The following is a 17650-nucleotide window of genomic DNA, read 5'->3' on the forward strand; positions in this document are numbered from 1 at the left end:
GTTCAAAAACTCTGTCCCATATTGGACCCACCATTCATCCCCAGTCCCACAAAGGCCAAACTTCTCTATTTCTGTGCAGCTGGACCCTTTCATTATCTCCACTTGAAATGATAATGACACCGTGTGAGTGCAGCTGCACTATTTGCATCCATGACATGCAGCTGCATTTGTGTGACAAAATGAATGTGGTGGAAACTGATTCTCCTGCAATATTTACGCGCAAACTCTCTTTTCAGATCATATTATTTCTTCTGTGAAGTAAAAGCAGAGGGAAAACATGCATAATCCCAGCTAAAATATATGATTTACAATCAAGGTGTGAGAGATGAGGAAGTACTATTAAGTTGTGGGCACGATGACAGACATCATGTGTGGGAAATAAAGCTGCAGTGTTGATACATTTTGCTGACAGGAGAAGATGAAAGCACAGAGCGTCTCTTTGAGGTCAGTCATCTGATTCTTCCTTTAGTTGGGTGTAAAGGTCACATGGAGGGAAATTAATCCCAGCATTCTTTCCGTGGAGGTTAGAGAGACAATTATGTGGTTGACAAAAGCAGATTTTATTCATTTCTGAACAACATACATTTAGATTCATCTATGTGATGACAGCGATATAGGAACCTATTTATTCATTACACAAAAGCTGGCCGAACAAGAGCTACATAAAGCTGACAGTGACACTTAATACTAAATACTTTCCTGGATGCCACTCAAGGCATTTTCCTCCACACAATGGGATTGGATGCATGTCAGCTCAGCAGATGACGAGCTCAGGATGTCACAATCTTCTACTCAAACTTTTTGTTTTGATTATAGATTGAAAAAAGGCATTTGTATATCACCACCAGCTGCAGGCAGGATGAAAACGCTTTAGGTCAAGGGGTGTCAAACTCATTTTAGTCCAGGGGCCACATGGACTGGATTTCTTCTGAAGTGGAACAAATCCAAACAATGTATAGATTTTCTCAACAACCACACAGTTAATGTTTTTTAGTTTTAAAATCATTTTAATTCAATTGGGTGCAAAGGATTTGGCTAAAAATAACTGCAACTAAATAACTTTCGTTTGGGGCCGAATAGATGCTCCGGAGGGCCACTTTTGGTCTGTGAGCCTTTAGTTTGACATGCCCATTAAATTCATCTCTAAACTCTGTATTAATGCAAGAACCATTTGGATAGTGCTGGTTATTCCCGACAGAAGACATATTCGGTGTAGCTTGTCCATATTTTGTCCTCGTTGGGGTCGTTGCTGTTGTAGGCACAGGTGCCTGTGGAGCTGCAGGCCACCATGTGGAAGCCCACCTCTGTCAGCTTATCAAACGCCTGCTCCAGGAAATTATACTTTAAATAGTACCTGGACGTGTATCTCTCCGGGGGTCGATCCGGGTCCCTGCTTTCATTCAGGGTGTCTCCAAACACTTCTTTGGCCAGAGAAGTCTTCCCGCACACGGTGATGCGCGCGACTCTCCTAAACTTGGCATCAGTCTGGATGTCCCTGCCGATGGTGTAGGAGCCTCGGTATCCAATGGTGATGTAGCCAGACTTTCTGGAGTCCAGGGAAGGAAAGCGCACGGCGGCACTGACCGTGCGTAAAGTGTCCGGCGCTGCGCTCGGCTGTGCGCCCTCCTCCGTGTCGCTCTGGCTGATCTCCTCACTGATGGAGTTCTCCTTACTCACATGGGGGCTGAGGCGCTTTGCCAAGTCCCTTAGCTGGAAGAAGTCAGCCTCTCTTTGCAATCGACTTTTTTCCGGGAAGTAGTCCGGCAAAACCAGGTTGAGATCCCGGAGATAATCGAGGATGTAGCGGAACAAGAATCCGTCTCTATCCAGGAAGAAGCGCCCTTTGCTGTCTCTGGCCAGTTCTTTTGGTGCCTTTTTGCTGAACATGGTCCACAGGAGCGAGTCTGGCACCGCGACCAGGGTTTTGTGTCTGGTCACGTAAACCTGTCCGCCTACGTTCAGCTCAATGATCTCTGAAAACGAGGATCCTGAGGATTCCACCAAGGTGGGAACAGTGCGCTCCGCGTCGGCCACAGCCATGGTGCATGAGTCAGATCAGTGGAGAGAGGAGACACTGACAGTCCGACAGGCAGCTGCTGCTTTATCAAGCCTGCAGGTCTCACCGTGTGCGTGCGTGTGCGCGCGTATACAGCTGGGCAAATATTAACCTTTTAGTGTCTGTTTCATGTTCCGTTGGGTTTTATATCAGGCAAAGGTTACAGAGATACACTCACATATGCCTCTTTCACCTTCAACTCAAATAACATTGTTTTTATGTTACTTGATGCAGGGTTGCAAAACAAAAGAAGTAATTATTATCAGTGCTAAGCAACCCTAATAGGCCCATCACCTAATAATAGTGATGCTCTGTCCATGTAATGGGTTAAATTACCACTATTATGTCTTCACATCAGGTAGAAAGCATCCACTTTGTTCAGAAACACAGTATCCTATCAACAGGTCAGTGCACCACAAAAAAAAGGCATGTATGTAACGTATTCAAGGCTAAATCTGATAATTAAATCAACAAAAACGACACTCAGTAGCAAAGAATCAATATTAATCTATTATTATAACAAAAATACTGTATAATCACATTGCATTACAAAAACTAAAGGGGAAAAGAGTTCAATAGAAGTTTTTTTTTTCCTCTGTCAATTTGGAAGAGAAAACAGGACAAATAAATCCTTACAGATATGGTTTTACTATTGCAGATTGATGCTTAAAGCAACCCATACGACTGATTTTGAAGGCCTCAAGGCATTAGAAAATATGAGGAAATTGTCAATTAAATATATCTTAAGAAAGTAGTTAGGCCAGCTAAAGCCTCACATTCCACTCAGAATAGATCGGATTGAAATAAACAAATTCACCCACATTTTACTGCTTATCAAATAAATAAAGGGGAACTAAAACTATTGCAGATCTTTGAAAGAAATAGTTTGAAAATGTAGAAAGGGTGACACCCAGTGGAGATCACATAGAAATGCAGCTTGGATTCAAAGTGTGTGTGTGTGTGGTGGGAATTTGATGTGAGCTTACTGTCTATATTTATTAATGTTGCATCATTTTTGATAATCATTTTCCAGTCATCCTTAATTCATTCCCGCAGACACTTTACATATACACACAGGCACATGCAAGCATAAGGAGAACATTCAGACAGCACAGAAAAGCCCAAACATGCAAACATCAGGGTTTGTAGCCAAAACTGCAATGAAAAACAATATCAAGTTGCAAAATTCATGTAATCGATTGTGGATTTTACAAAGTCACATTAATCTCCAAAATGCAGAGTGTGTGGCGTATAGCATCAATAATTTATAGTAAGATGGATGTAAATGTAACAAATAATGTTAAAGAACCTAAAAACACTTCACAGGGAGGTTTAAAATTAGGAATATGTCTTTACTAATTCATGTTTATGTCCATTTTTAATACTACATATAGCCCCACATTATGAGAATTAAAATTGGAGTGTTAGAAAATAATACACAAAACAAACACACATGTATATATATAACCACATAAAATTACACTAAAGGACAACAAAACAGAAAAATTTACAAATCGACAACCGAAATACACAAAAATCTATCTATAAAGCAAGGAATCTGTCTGTGTGTGTTCCTCAAATATCACTGCAGATCAGGATCAGACTGACCTGAGACTTTCAACATGGCTGCTGCTTGGTTCAAGGGTGTGCGACGTTGGATTAGTTTGGACTGCAATGATACCGTTAATGAATTATTTCATGAAATTGTCCACCGGGGCGGAGCTACCACAGTCACGTCATTAGCCTACCTCTATAGTGATGTCATCTGCCCTATCTCCAGTGATGTCATCACTCCAACCTCTACAGTGATGATGGTATCAGTCCTACCTACACAGTGATTTCATCAGTCCTTACCTCTATAAAAGCAAGGAATCTGTCTGTCTGTGTGTGTGTTCCTCAAATATCACTGCAGATCAGGATCAGACTGACCTGAGACTTTCAACATGGCTGCTGCATGGTTCAAGGGTGTGCGACGTCAGATGTGTTTGGACTACAATGATCTAAACTGCCTGTTGTGGATTAATAACACTAAACAAGTCCGGACCGTGTCTGTTCTGGTCTGAGGAGATCCGGATTCGCGAGGACAACAAACTGGAATTGGAATAGATGGGGTTCAACTCCCTACAGTGTGCTTGCTAAAAGCCAAAATATATGAAAACACAATAGTTGTCACTCTACACATTTCACAACAAACCAAAATGTCCCTGACATCCCACCTTCAAACACATCCTCATTTGACCATCCATGAAAAAGCTACTTAACCTCCCACTATTCTATAGCAATACATACTACCTATACAGGCGCTGCACTAGTGACTTAAAAAAAACTCAACCCAAACAGCCAAACTACTCACACACAACTAAAATAGACATTCCGTGTGTGCCTTCCAGTATTGATGCTCAAATATGGTCATTATTCTTCTAAATGCTGACATGAATGTTGATAATGTGTCCTTCAAGTCAGAGCACATTGCAGTTGATCATCTCATCCACATCCTTGGAATGCACTCGAAAATGGTTGCAGCTCCGACTCCTCATGCAGAGGTTCACAGAACATTTGGCCGTCACATCAAAACACTTCAAAGCTCAGCAGGAAAACAAAGAACCTAATGCATTTTTCAGCAAATGAACTTAAATCTTATTATCTAGAATGGAAGGCAGGATATGAGTGACAACACTGACATGGTGAGTGGAAACGTCATTGTGGGACTATTTGTGAAAATGAAAAATAAAATTACCCCATGAATCACTGGAATGATCCAAAATTAGGAGCCAATGGAAAGAGTTTAAAGGTTTTCTGAAGATGAAACGTTATTGACACTGCGTGAAAATAGCCGTTTTTTTTCCTCTGCACCTCATGTACTTATTTTTTTCAATCTTGTGTTTTAGACTGTGCTTAATTAATTTTATTTCATCTTGTCGTATTGTGTTTATTATAACAAAGATTTTATATATTTCATATTTCTTATATACTTTGTCTTTTTGCACTGAATGGCCTGTACCTTACCTTTTGTACTTGTTGCAATGACAATATAGCAAATCCTTTATCAGTGTTTTACATGCAAAGTTGGTTTTATTTAGGTAATTTTTTAGTACTATCTATTTTTTTTTAATAAATTATACTTCTTAAATATTTTTGTGTTTAATAACAGAGCCAAAACATACACTTTAACCATTTTATTAAAGCTTTTTGTACAACATATCACCCTATATTATATCTAAACATGAAAAATGTAGCCAAACAGAATACTGACTAATAATGGATCAGATGATAAAGCTTTCACATCTACTACGTGCACATTTTATCCTCTGCATGTGAGTTAGGAGCATTACTATAAATCTCTATGAAACTAGGCCAGTTTTAGGACGCCCTGCACCATGGATCCGATCCCATCAAATATCTCATGGATCTTAGCGTTGCACATGAAGGCTGACGTGGTGACCAGTTTGTTCTTTTCATCCACGTGGCTTTCAGCTACGCTCTTGCTCACGTGTTTGCAGCCCAGTTGGTTGATGGCTGTTGCTGTGTCTGTGGTGTCTGGATACCTGAGAGAAAACATGAAAGCACATTTAAACACGTTTCCAAACATAAAGAAACTGCAGCTCTTGCATCAGTGTGAACTCACTTGTCATCCTTTTCAATCCCGACAGTGACCTCACAGCCTGGAAACACCTTAGCAGCCAGGACAGGTGAGATGCAGCAGAGGCCGATGGGTTTGCCTTCGCCGTGAAACGCCTGCAGGACGGACTTCACCTGCTCGTTAACAGAACAGTCCTTTCCCTCCACGGCCCAACTGCACAGGTTCTTCGCAGCCCCAAAACCTCCTGCAGAAGGTCAAATATCAAGGACACACTTCCTATTGACCGTCACATGGGCCCTCATTTATCAACCTTGTGTGAAAACGGGGGCAGATTTGAGCGCAACACTTTGTCATACCACAGGACACACGTGTGATTTATGAAACATTCTTATCTGACCAATCCCAGTGTACGAGTGTTGATAAATGCGGCGGCTGAATTTGATCGTCATTAACATGTCACGCCCTTAAATATTTCTGGTTTCGGAGGCCCCGCCCACTAAGGTCAAACAAACATTGACAAGAAAAACAAAGTTTTCCGAGATGAAAATCGGCCTCCCCACATCTGAAGTGAACAGCGTTGGTGTAAAGCGCATGTGTGAAACACAAGGCCCGGGGACCAAATCCGGCCCTTTGGAGCATCCAATGTGGTCCACAGGAGAAAGTAAAAAAAATTACAAAAAAAACATGAATCATTGTAAAAATGAAACTCAACACTCATTGTGTGACATGATTGCAGTCGTTAAGCTGTTGGAAAAACTCAAAATTCTTAAAAAATCGTTCAATTTTCATCAAATTATAACAATATTTCCCTTAATTAAATATAAAAATGGTCACAAAATCTAGGAAATTTAAAGTGAAGACCCTGTTGGGACTGATATTGCTTGGATATTGTCAGTTTCTTACATATTTTGAATTTTATGTATACATAGTTGTAAGTATGTAACATTTATTTATATCAGACCAAAGCCACAAAGTGCTTCACAAAAGAGGAAGTGCAAACTATGGCACAACAATGTTAACTGCTCCGTAATTGGCCGTCGAACTAAAATGAGTTTGACACCCCTGATGTACAGGAACGGACTCAGGCTGAGGTTAAATTAAATTCTCTATAACTAACTTAAAGGGGCAGGATTATGAAAAATCACTTTATAATGGTGTTGCTACAGTGATATACATCCCTTTAGCCTCATGCAGGGGGCCAAAGTTGAAAATGTTCTGTTTCCTCCCTCCCTTATTATTCCACATTTTGTAAAAAGTCAGCTCCAAATGGGAGAGTTGGATTTTCCCTGCTCCCGGTGACGTAAGCTAGCGGAAACTCCTCCTCCTGACAATCCTGGCTTCTCCTACCCTATTAAGAATGTGAGCTCCTCCCTCTCAAACTACCTCACAGGTATAACAATCACTGTGGTTTAATATAGAATATACATTATACTTTATTGTCATATATGTAAAGCTACATACACAAAATGTGTTATCTGCATTTAACTCCTCCGTGAGGAGCAGTGGACAGCAACGATGTAGCACCCAGGGAGCAGTTCCATTATTAGTACCCGTTATATCGCCTCGTATCTCCTTTGACGTGATCTGACGTGTTTGTGACTCAATGCGACGCATTCTTTGGACAAAACAGTGGACTATCACCTTGAATGGACTATTCGTGTAATAAGAAGTGGAGAGGAGAAGAAGAAAGCAACGCAGCAGCTCCGGTGAGTGTTTGAATCAGCTGACTCAGCTGATCGACTCCGCTGCTGCTGCCACACACACAACCTGAAAGAGTGTTTGTCTGACTCACAATCGCAATAGCCGCTTAAATATCCATGTGTTTTACTGTAATGTGCAGTTTTTCGGCTGTAAACAATAACAAGAGTGATGCCTAGTGATCAGCTGTTGTGTGGAGTCAGTGTCTATAGACACGTCTACTCATGAATATGCATAAGTAGGCCCCAAAACAGCCCGTTTTTAGAACTGCTCAGTAAGTGACTTTTCAGAGGCTTAAAACTCTGGAAAACAGGCGAGTTTGGGAAAATAAACCTCAAATACTATGTTTTTGGGGTTCCTAGAACAAATGGAGATAGGTGAAAAATAGCATAATACTGGACCTTTAACAAATCCCTTTATTTAAATAAAATTGATAAATACCGAAGCTTGCGTGAATATGGTCGTACGCACAGATCTGAGCGTTGGAACGGCTGCGCTCTTACCTGGGAAGATAATAGCATCATGTTCTTTGACACTGAGTTTGGAAAGATCCTGGATGTTTCCTCGAGCCAACCTGGCGCTCTCCACCAACACGTTCCTGCTCTCCTCTGATGGAGCACCTTTCAGGTGATTCACTACATGCATCTGATCAATGTTTGGAGCAAACATGTTCACCTGCAATGCAAAACAAAGTCTGAGAAATTGTTCATTAATCAACAATAAAAATCTATATGATTGACAAAAGATCAACCAAACAACAACAACACACAAAATTATAATTGAATGTATTAATCAATACTTTAAGGGTAACTATTGGTGCTTTGATAAAACAATAGCAGTAAATTAGATGGATAACTCGAGTATAGATTATGTGGTTGTTTTGCTGATAAATCTTATTTCTGCACGACTCACTCGTTTCTGAACCTTCTAAAAACGATCAATGAAGTGTAATTTCCAAAACGACAAAGACAAAAAAATGAACTTCATGTATTTGGTTTATCTAGAACTGATTCAAGATGGACAAAAAACATGTGGTGCATGGTTTACATGTGCTGGAAAAATAGTGGAAGGCCAAATTAAACTGTGATGAGACACTGACTGATCTACAACAAACTTTAGGCACGCTGAAGAACTTCATGTTTGAGGTATTCCTATGAATTGAATCTTGTGGAAACGTCTCAACATGGTAATCTAACATCGAACTGTTTAAGGGAACTAGCAATTGCCTGAAATACATATTTGGGTAAAGTTAGAGGTTTTTTTGGGGGGCTGTTTTTTAGTTTTGGGGTTTTTTCATTGAAAAAATTAAAAAAAACTACAACTACAATTGACAGTATGTCCCATTATTATACATAATATGATATGGTAAAGCTATATCAAAAGCCTCTCGACTACAGCTGAAATTAACTTCTTAGTTACGTAATACATATCTATATACTGACAGTCTATTCCAGCGGTCTGCAACCATTATTCTCAAAGGAGCCATTTTTCCTCCTCTCACCTGGATTAAAACCCTTCCGGAGCCAAAAAAAATACCTTCTCAATGAAGACAATATAGTGTAGAAAATTCTATATGTAGCTACAAATATATTGAATAATATTAATAATGATGATTTTTTTTTTTTTTTAGTTGATGTATTTATTTTGTAGTGCTACAAAAAAATAACTTGAATTTGATAACACGATAACATGATCATGTCAGTCAACACATGCTAATTGCTAGATTCTTGCAACATAACAAGCATGCTTAATAATCCGGCACATTGGCAGTTAATGAAATATTTCCCCACACAAATAAAATCTCTATTTTCTTCCAGAAGAGACTTTTTGTTAGTTTAGTTATCTTACCAGAGATTTAAAACGTAAGGTGAACCACAGGTGCAAGGAAAGTTTATGGTTGATGAGAGTTATTGCACATTGTGATTTATTTTTAGGTTGACATATTATTATATCATGATTTTATTTGGTGTCAATGTCATTTATCATTAATAACATCTGTAATAAAAAACAGTTCATTATTTTAATATTTTCTTATAGCTATAGGGAGCCATTGCAAAAGTGTCAAAGAGCCACAGGTTGCAGACCCCTGGTCTATTCGTACGAAAGATGACCTTTTCTACATAAGCGTAATGTGACTGTGTTATCACAGTGTCAGGATGGCCGAGTGGTCTAAGGCACCTGACTCAATGATTCTTCCATCCGCTGCCGTGGGTTTGAATCCCACTTTTGACATACACATTTTTTTTTATTTTAACATATTTAACACAGCAAATTCCACCTTTAAAAATACACATTTGACTAAAATAAACATTTTAGGGTATTTCCTGGGTTAGGGATAGGATTAGAGTTAGGGATAGGGCTAAAATAAAATGGTTAGTGGGGTAGCTAAAAATAAATATGAGCTAAAATACAACTGACGGAACTTTAAGTCACGTGGTGCATCTATCACGTGACCTAAAGTGGCCAATGAGGGGCTCTGCGTACGGATAGAGTGTCGGTCTATTGACACGTATCAGGTACCGATGGCCACTGCCAACTTTTAAATACAACAAAAAATAAATAAATAAATACTTGTTACTTAATGGAAAAAGTCTATATTTACAGTTTTATGGATTAATCCAACTTTGATGTACTGAATTTACGGTGTCGAACTTTAGTCTAATTGAGAGAATGTGAATAACAAGCCAATTACCCATGATTTTAAGTTGCTATTTACATTTAAAATATAACATGTAGCCACTTCCTCCACGTATATATAGTGTAAACAACAGAGATAAGCCCATGATGTATGTAACTGTATGTCTTCCTGTTCTAGATAAAGTTTAATAAAGTTTGAATGACTGGATGCTGTTGCTCTGTAACAGGTGTCTGTCACTGACTTACAGACGCTCCGCCCCTGCTCAGGTGAACCAGCACCGCGGAAGCCTCGTGGATCTCCGTGCCATCATAAACCCCGCAGCCTGACAGCACCACAGCCACGTGTTTCTCCATGCGCGCGATGTGCGTGGAGTGAAAGCTGCGGGTCACAGTGAGTGCGGGTTTACCACCGCGCAACAGCAGCCTGAGCATGGCGCAGAGGACGAGCTTCTTCTGATGATGATTGGTTCGGAAAATAAGGCTGAGCTACAGTGACCTCTGCAGGCCGGAGGACGGAACTGACATTAACAAAGATGGCGCTCTTCAGGTCAAAAATATACAAAATATTTTGTTTACCACCAAAAATAATTGAGAAAAAAAAAAAAAAAAACAATATTGGTTTTAAGATAGAAATTTACCTCTATAAGAACCAGAATTAATGAGCGAAAATTTTGATTATCAGATTTTTTTTAAAAAAGTAGTAATTACAAGATGTAAAAATCTTTATTATCAGGACAAAATAATCTTTAAGAGATACAAAGGTAATATTTACAACAAATAAAATATTTTTTTATCAGGACAAAAAAAATCTTTGAGATGCAAAGGTAAAGGTAATATTTACAAGGATACACAAATCTTAATTATCACAATAAACAATCATCTTTCTGAGATGCAAAAGTCATATTTACGAGATTTAAAAAGTCATAATTCTTGGGATAGAATTCGAAATTGTGAAATACAGAAATCTTAAGTGTACGATTAAGAGGTACTGGGATACAAAAGTCCTAAATATATCAAACAACGTCATTGAAATACAAGAGTCATAATTAGGAATTACAAGATTTTTAAACTAACTTTATTTATTTATTTTTTAAAGTAACCCCCTCCTACAACTTTTTATAACTTAACATAAGTTTGAAACCGTTTTTATTTATTTATTACGTAGAAAATCACCTCTGTTTCCCAGTTTATTAAAAGTTAACTTGTGTCAGGCGACGTCATGTGACATCATGCGGCGGTCGCAACAAAACCACGTGACCATTAATAAGGAAGTAATGGGGAATCATGTGAATTCGGTGTTGAGTTGCGGTTTTTCTGTTTAATTACGTGTTTTTGTCCTCCGACTTCAACATGTCTCACACAGAGCTGCTGCTGCTGCTGCTTTTTCTTCACCTGTTGGTTCCGTTCATGGTGAATAGTCGGCAGCAGTGGCCAGTTCCCTACAGGTAGGAGAACACACGGATATACATGTATTTATGTATCTGAGAAGCTGCTGCTTAAAATACACAGTTTGATACATGTTACGATCAAATTCTTTTTTTTTTTTTTTTTTTTTTTAATAAATCAGGACACGTTTTAAGATGAAGCCATTAACATTCTGCCTTTTTTCAGCTTCAAAGAATTATCTGTTAATGAAAGTTTATCATGTACTAGTCATTATTTAAGGCCAGTGTTGCCAAATATGGCTGTTGGTTTCCCGCCCCTAACCTGTAAAAGTTAAAAACGACAACATTTTTGATGATCTTGTGATCTATTACAATAATTATCTCATAGCTAGCATGCACAAAACTGTGTTTAAAAGTTGGTGAGAAAAGAATACGATGTGTCAACAGTGTGGGGGGAAAAAATGATCACGTGATTCAGAAAAACACTGTTGGTCTAAATTCTCTGGAATCCTCGTATCTATATAATATATGCCAGTATAATTACCATTTATACATTTTTTTTTTTTTTTGCAGAATGTGTGTGGTAACTGTCACCCCGTAAATTGGAAATAATTTAGATTGACAGTTTGATTTGTTTTGTTCATAAAGTGAATAGAAATAAATGAAACAAAATCTATTATTTAATAGGTCTATTTTTTTGCTTTGTACAATGCAGTGCTGTGGGCTACACTCTTAATGTAGACAAACATTAATATTTTTAATACTGCACCGTTACTTTTGACTATTTACAGCATTAGATCTCTGGGAATATTTTCCATGTTCAAGTAAAATTGGTAGTGACTGAAACATCTTTAACCTGATTGAGAATAGAAACAAATTGAATTGCAAATAAAATTAAATGGATTCCCAGCTGTAATATCGGCTCATTTTGTCTCTTTTGTAATTTGTTGTTTGAACAATGTAGACCAAAACTTTAGTGATTAACATAGTTTGTCTAGATTTCCTAATGCCGGTGTGAGACACAGTTAGGGACCAGTTGTGGCCATTTGTAAAGAAATAAAATAAACGTAATTTAACCAAGCTGCTGGCTCTTATTTCCCATGTCATCCACAGGCGTTTCGAGCGTCGACCTGCTGTAGACTCGTACTGTAAAGCTCTGTACCCGTTCTGTCCCACTGGAGACCGAGATGGGCGGATCCCCGTCATGAAGGACAGTGACGTCATCTCAGTTTATCGGCTGCAGACGCCGGTGTGGGAGTTTAAGTATGGAGATTTACTGGGCAAACTGGTAATTTTAATTATTCAGATATTTTTATGGGAATTATAGATGACTTTGAAGCTTAGATCACCCCTTGCATGTTATTAAGTAGGGATGTAACGATTCACTCAACTCCCGATACGATTTGATTTACGATACTCGGATGATTATTTTTTTTTACAAAATGAGACTAGACAAATAACTGAAATTACTGTACTGTTTTTTATCTTTCATTGTCAGAACAAAAATTAAATAAAGGAACAATACAAATAAAGAAGCCTTTCCATTTAAATTCTAGCTTTACAGTAACTATGCAGAACTGTATAATAGTTCCTTTTTTTAAAGTGCAACTGAAAATGTATTTTGTGACTTAAGATGCTTTAAATCTTCTGTGAGCGCTCTGTTCTTTTAAAGACAATGTGTAGTTATTCTATCCCTCAGCCATGTTCCATCCCTGTGTGTTTCGCAGCACATCATGCACGATGCTGTTGGTTTCAGCAGCTCAGCGACAGGAACCAACTTCACCATGGAGTGGTACGAGCTGTTCCAGCTGGGAAACTGCACCTTCCCTCACATCAGGCCAGATGTGTATCCGCCTTTCTGGTGCAACCAGGGAGCAGCGTGCTTTTTTCGAGGCATCGATGACCTTCACTGGTCACAGAACGGCACCCTGGAGAAAATCAGTGAAATCACAGGTAATCCTGAATCTGAGAAGAAGCATCATTAATAGATTTGCATTCAGTATTTAGCTTCATGTGTATTAGTTATTATATTATGGAATTGGAACTGTTACAGCCCCCTCTAGGATGTGAACCCAAAGGCGTAAATGACGCCACACAGAATTAGCAAACAGTTCTTAAAAGTAGCAACAGAATGAAATAAAGGGACAGGGAACCCTGGCCAAACTAAACAAAAGTAGAGAAGACACCGGGCCTGTCCTACAGGCCCATCACACCAAGCGTCCACCCTACAAACTACAAAAAGTTACAAAAAACTAAATTACATAAACAGGAAAACAGCACTACCAGAAATCTCCAGCCCAAACAAAAATAACAAACTTACAAAGATGTCGAGTGGGGCGCTGAAGAAACGCCCCACGTCTGCTGCTGGTTTAACGTCATGCTTCTCTTCCTGCTGATCCTCTCAGCCTTTTATACAGCTCCTCTGATTACTGACGTGAATCAGGTGTGTTAGGTGGGAGGGAGGACGGAAAGGCAGAGAGGCCAGGAGGCACCAGCCATAACACTGCTCACAATGATATTCATTCATTTTTATAAAGCAGGGGTGTCAAACTCATTTTAGTTCAGGGACTAATTACGGACCAGTTTAATCCCAAGTGAGCTGCAGATTATAGGTGATCAAACAAGCAATTATATCATTCTCGTGCAATAAGTGACAGATGTCAGTCCCTGCAGGAGCTTAAATTTCCTTCATATTGTGACATTTGTTTAACTTGGGGAATAATTTGAGGAAAATGGTAGGATTTTGAAATAATTTAGATTATTTACAACAATTTGAGATTAAAAATGACTGCCATTGTGTGATATAGGTGTAAACTGTGAGAGCAGGTTAAAAAAAAAGGTGCAGTTTCATTAAATTTGTGTATTTGGAGGTTTTAAGATTAAGATATCCACAACTAAATCAGTCGGTGATTTCCACAATGAGTCTGTGGCCCGAATTGGGAACTTTAAAGGGCCAGATGTGGCCCCTGGGCCTTGAGTTTGACACGTGTTATAAAGGATCAGAGTTCAGCAGCTGTCTATACATTTAAATGATTACAGAGGTTAAAAAACTGAAGATTAAAGCAGATTTAATGATTATTTTTTTTTACATCAGATAAATCCATAGTGTAAACCTCATACATGAATAAATCATTTCTGTAGAAATGAATGATGTAAAAGTTTGTTTTGAGCTCTACTGGTTATTGATAAAGTTATGCACATTGCATTTTGGGATGTGGAGTCAGAGATAAATGCAAAGTGTGTTTTTATTATTTAATTTTTTTACTTCATTCTGATATCATGGGGAATACCGGGTGTAAATTAGAAAATTGATTTCAAGTGAATCACTGTCCTCATTGTCTAGCAAAGAAACACAAGAAATCACAGTAAAAATGAAGGAAAAACACTCCAATACATCCGTGTATGGGACTCCACATCCCATAATGCAATGCACGGACATGTCACCAAAAGGAGTGTTTACGGTGGAGATGAAAACAAACTTTTGAGTGTCAATTTAAACCTTTTACATAATTTTTTTCCCCAAGCAAATGATCTTAGATTTATTGATGTATGTGGCCAATGCTATGGATTAATGTCATTACGCGATCATATTTCTACGATGAAATGAGAACTTACTTTGGGACTACTTTTCTGAGTTTCAATAATGCATCACACTCGTTTCTGTCCTCTTGCAGGGACCCAGTTTAATGACTTGGCCCACTGGGTGCAGAGCGACAATGAAACTGGGATCTACTACGAGACATGGACGGTCCAGTCTGATCCCACCCCCAACGCCACCACATGGTTCGAGTCCTACGACTGTTCACAATTTGTCCACCGCACGTACAGGAAGCTGGTGCAGCTGGGAGCCAAACTGTCCAGCCAGTCACAGACCAACTACACTAAGATCTACCTGTACAGCGGGGAGCCCACCTTTCTGGGCAATGACAGCACCATATTTGGACAACCAGCTCTGAAAAACCTTGCCGACGACATTCGAAAGTTTTATCACCCGTTCCGGCCTCACCAGTCGTTCTTAGACTTAGCTTTGAGTCTGTTGGAAGCTTATAAGAAGGTAATGGTTGACAAGAGTTTCTATCTCTACTACAACTTTGAGTACTGGCATCTGCCAATGAAGCCTCCATACATAAAGATTATATATGAAGAAGTGGCTCTGCCTTAGCTAATGTCTTCCTGCCAAAAATATGTAAACACCTGAAATCAAAGGAAATAGAATGTAGATCCCCCCCCAAGCAATTACTGATTGTTTCTTTTCCTGCTGTTGTGATATTTCATGACTTTTGGGTTTTTTTCCCCTAATTTTTAATCATATTTTGCTTGAAAAAAACCTAAGGGGACAATTTTAAGTTTCACAAAGAGATTAACAATGCTAATATTGTTCATTCTATAAACTTCAGTGGTTTACATGTTGTTAGAACAAAGATAAACACAGGTCAGGATTATTATTCCAAATTTGTCAAGACAGGCTTGAGTCAAAATTCAACGGTTTGTTGTGGTAAGATTTCCCAGGGAATCTTCGTTCTTTTTTTTTTAAAGATCTGTTAATATTGCTATAGAAACTTTAAAGATCCGACTTTTGTTGTCGAGACCTGCTTGGAGACGTGGGTACGGTAGAGGACAGACCATTAAACAGGTTGTGGTTTCCTGTCCCATACCAAGAGGACACAAAATCCACTGTTGACATGCATTTCTGCATTGACCTCATCCGCCTGATGTAACGAGAGTTTATTCTTCTACCACAGGATAAAGTTTGGTATAAACGCTCTGTTTTGGCTGTTTCATTAATAACTGTTAAACTAATACCTAATTCACTATTGTGTCGTCATGTGAACACGGTGAGGCATCATGGGAAAAGTGAGGAAAATGCACACAAAGAATTATTTCACACGTTTTTAATTACTGTAAAATATGACATTTCCAAATTAAGTTTTATTTCAAGACAGGTGAGCAGAAAAATAAAAGGGAAAAAAGAATTTCTGATACAGAATTCTATTTAATTTGGCCCTAATGGGTTGTATTCTCTGGAGTTTCATTGTCCTAAAGTGTGACATCCAAAACAATAAATATACTAACTACACAGAGACAATTTAGGACCTGAGCTAGACCTCCCAGCTTAAACTATATATACTGAGAAAATAGTATATACTGTTCATATATACTGAGAAAAGAGTATATGACCTTTATATATACTGAGAAAATAGTATATACTGTTTATATATATTTATCAAGTGGCCGCAATGAAACAGAGTGAAAAATGTTAAGGGGTCTGAATACTTTCCGTACCCACTGTATGTGTGTGTTTAAATGCTAAAAGTTGATATAAATGATTCCAAAGACATTCATTTCACCAGTTTGTCACGGTTTTATTACTCAGCTTTTGACAGATCAAATACATTCATGTGATGGGTTGCGTATCGCTTTAAGGAAACGGAGTACATTTCTATTTGAAATATTCAAACACAGCGTTTTATATACACAAGCATTGGACTTCCTTCTTAAAGGAAAAACAAATGTAGTTTCAATCATCTGACTTGCCAAATCTGATCTCGTTAGACTGAAATGAATGAAAGTTTAGAATGAAAACTAGAGAAAAATCTGCAAAAAAAAAATAACATTGGTGATAATGAGTTGAATAACAGGCAAAAAGCAGAAGATACTATTGAAACCAATACAGAAAATATAACCACATCTATTTAATGCACTTAAAGACACGACTTAGGTATGGCTGCAGGCAAATGGCCATGCAATCCTTATATCTCACATCTGTGCAATCTCTATATTTACAACAAAAATAATGACTTCTGATTGTCTTTCCTAATATTTTGATTTAATCACTTTAATGTATGATTATTGTGGATCTTAAAGTGCAGGATAATTAGTCACAATCTTTTATTCAGACCATGAAGGGTTTTCCTTGATCCGATAGTAACTTGGTATGAGGCAGGGTTGGGGTCGATTATAACTGTAAACGCGTAATTGATAAATACAATTATGGCATAATCATAATTGTAATTAAAAAAAATCTGTTGCTGTCAAACGTAATTACATTGTCATAGTTTAGATAATTGACTTTGTAATTGCCATGAAAATTCTATAAAAATTGTCAATTATACTTATTACAGTTTAGTTCTATGTACAGTTCTACACATATGTAGTTCATTAATTATTAAACAAATTAAAATGTGTTCCTTATCAAGCTTTCCCACATTTAACCATTAAAAAAAATACACATAAAAGGATCAGATGCCCACACCAAAAATATTAAAACCTATATTTTTATTAATTAGAAAACCT

The 17650-nt window shown here is 38.1% G+C and overlaps 3 protein-coding genes across 3 annotated transcripts; 1 reads left to right on the forward strand and 2 right to left on the reverse strand.

The window, feature by feature from the left end:
* Positions 1 to 686: 686 nt before the first annotated feature.
* kctd12.1 (potassium channel tetramerisation domain containing 12.1) lies at positions 687 to 2110 on the reverse strand. The gene has a single exon (XM_028436482.1). The coding sequence runs from the start codon at positions 2038 to 2040 to the stop codon at positions 1186 to 1188; it is 855 nt and encodes a 284-aa protein (XP_028292283.1). The 5' UTR covers positions 2041 to 2110; the 3' UTR covers positions 687 to 1185.
* Positions 2111 to 5217: 3107 nt separating this feature from the next.
* Positions 5218 to 10454, reverse strand: LOC114455551 (glutamine amidotransferase-like class 1 domain-containing protein 3A, mitochondrial). The gene is made up of 4 exons (XM_028436883.1): positions 10218 to 10454; positions 7838 to 8009; positions 5682 to 5880; positions 5218 to 5601 (listed from the first exon to the last, which is right to left on the reverse strand). The coding sequence occupies exons 1-4, from the start codon at positions 10401 to 10403 to the stop codon at positions 5406 to 5408; spliced, it is 753 nt and encodes a 250-aa protein (XP_028292684.1). The 5' UTR covers positions 10404 to 10454; the 3' UTR covers positions 5218 to 5405.
* A 739-nt stretch (positions 10455 to 11193) lies between these two features.
* cln5 (CLN5 lysosomal BMP synthase) lies at positions 11194 to 16121 on the forward strand. Its single transcript, XM_028436882.1, has 4 exons — positions 11194 to 11416; positions 12470 to 12644; positions 13084 to 13309; positions 15031 to 16121. Exons 1-4 carry the CDS (start codon positions 11322 to 11324, stop codon positions 15516 to 15518), a joined length of 984 nt encoding a protein of 327 aa, XP_028292683.1. The 5' UTR covers positions 11194 to 11321; the 3' UTR covers positions 15519 to 16121.
* The last annotated feature ends 1529 nt before the right edge of the window (positions 16122 to 17650 follow it).

The sequence above is a fragment of the Gouania willdenowi genome, chromosome 21 (assembly GCF_900634775.1).
Source record: "Gouania willdenowi chromosome 21, fGouWil2.1, whole genome shotgun sequence".
NCBI classification, from domain to species: domain Eukaryota; kingdom Metazoa; phylum Chordata; class Actinopteri; order Blenniiformes; family Gobiesocidae; genus Gouania; species Gouania willdenowi.

What these genes read in the sequence shown, in the direction of transcription:
- LOC114455551 (XM_028436883.1), bottom strand. Translation starts at nt 10,403, where the DNA reads ATGCTCAGGCTGCTGTTGCGCGGTGGTAAACCCGCACTCACTGTGACC. An exon ending in TGAGCAGGGGCGGAGCGTCT is followed by an intron (nt 8,010 to 10,217) that starts GTAAGTCAGTGA and finishes TTTGCATTGCAG; the next exon opens with GTGAACATGTTTGCTCCAAA. An exon ending in TGATGCTATTATCTTCCCAG is followed by an intron (nt 5,881 to 7,837) that starts GTAAGAGCGCAG and finishes GACCTTCTGCAG; the next exon opens with GAGGTTTTGGGGCTGCGAAG.
- cln5 (XM_028436882.1), top strand. Translation starts at nt 11,322, where the DNA reads ATGTCTCACACAGAGCTGCTGCTGCTGCTGCTTTTTCTTCACCTGTTG. An exon ending in GAGATTTACTGGGCAAACTG is followed by an intron (nt 12,645 to 13,083) that starts GTAATTTTAATT and finishes TGTGTTTCGCAG; the next exon opens with CACATCATGCACGATGCTGT. An exon ending in GAAAATCAGTGAAATCACAG is followed by an intron (nt 13,310 to 15,030) that starts GTAATCCTGAAT and finishes GTCCTCTTGCAG; the next exon opens with GGACCCAGTTTAATGACTTG.
- kctd12.1 (XM_028436482.1), bottom strand. Translation starts at nt 2,040, where the DNA reads ATGGCTGTGGCCGACGCGGAGCGCACTGTTCCCACCTTGGTGGAATCC.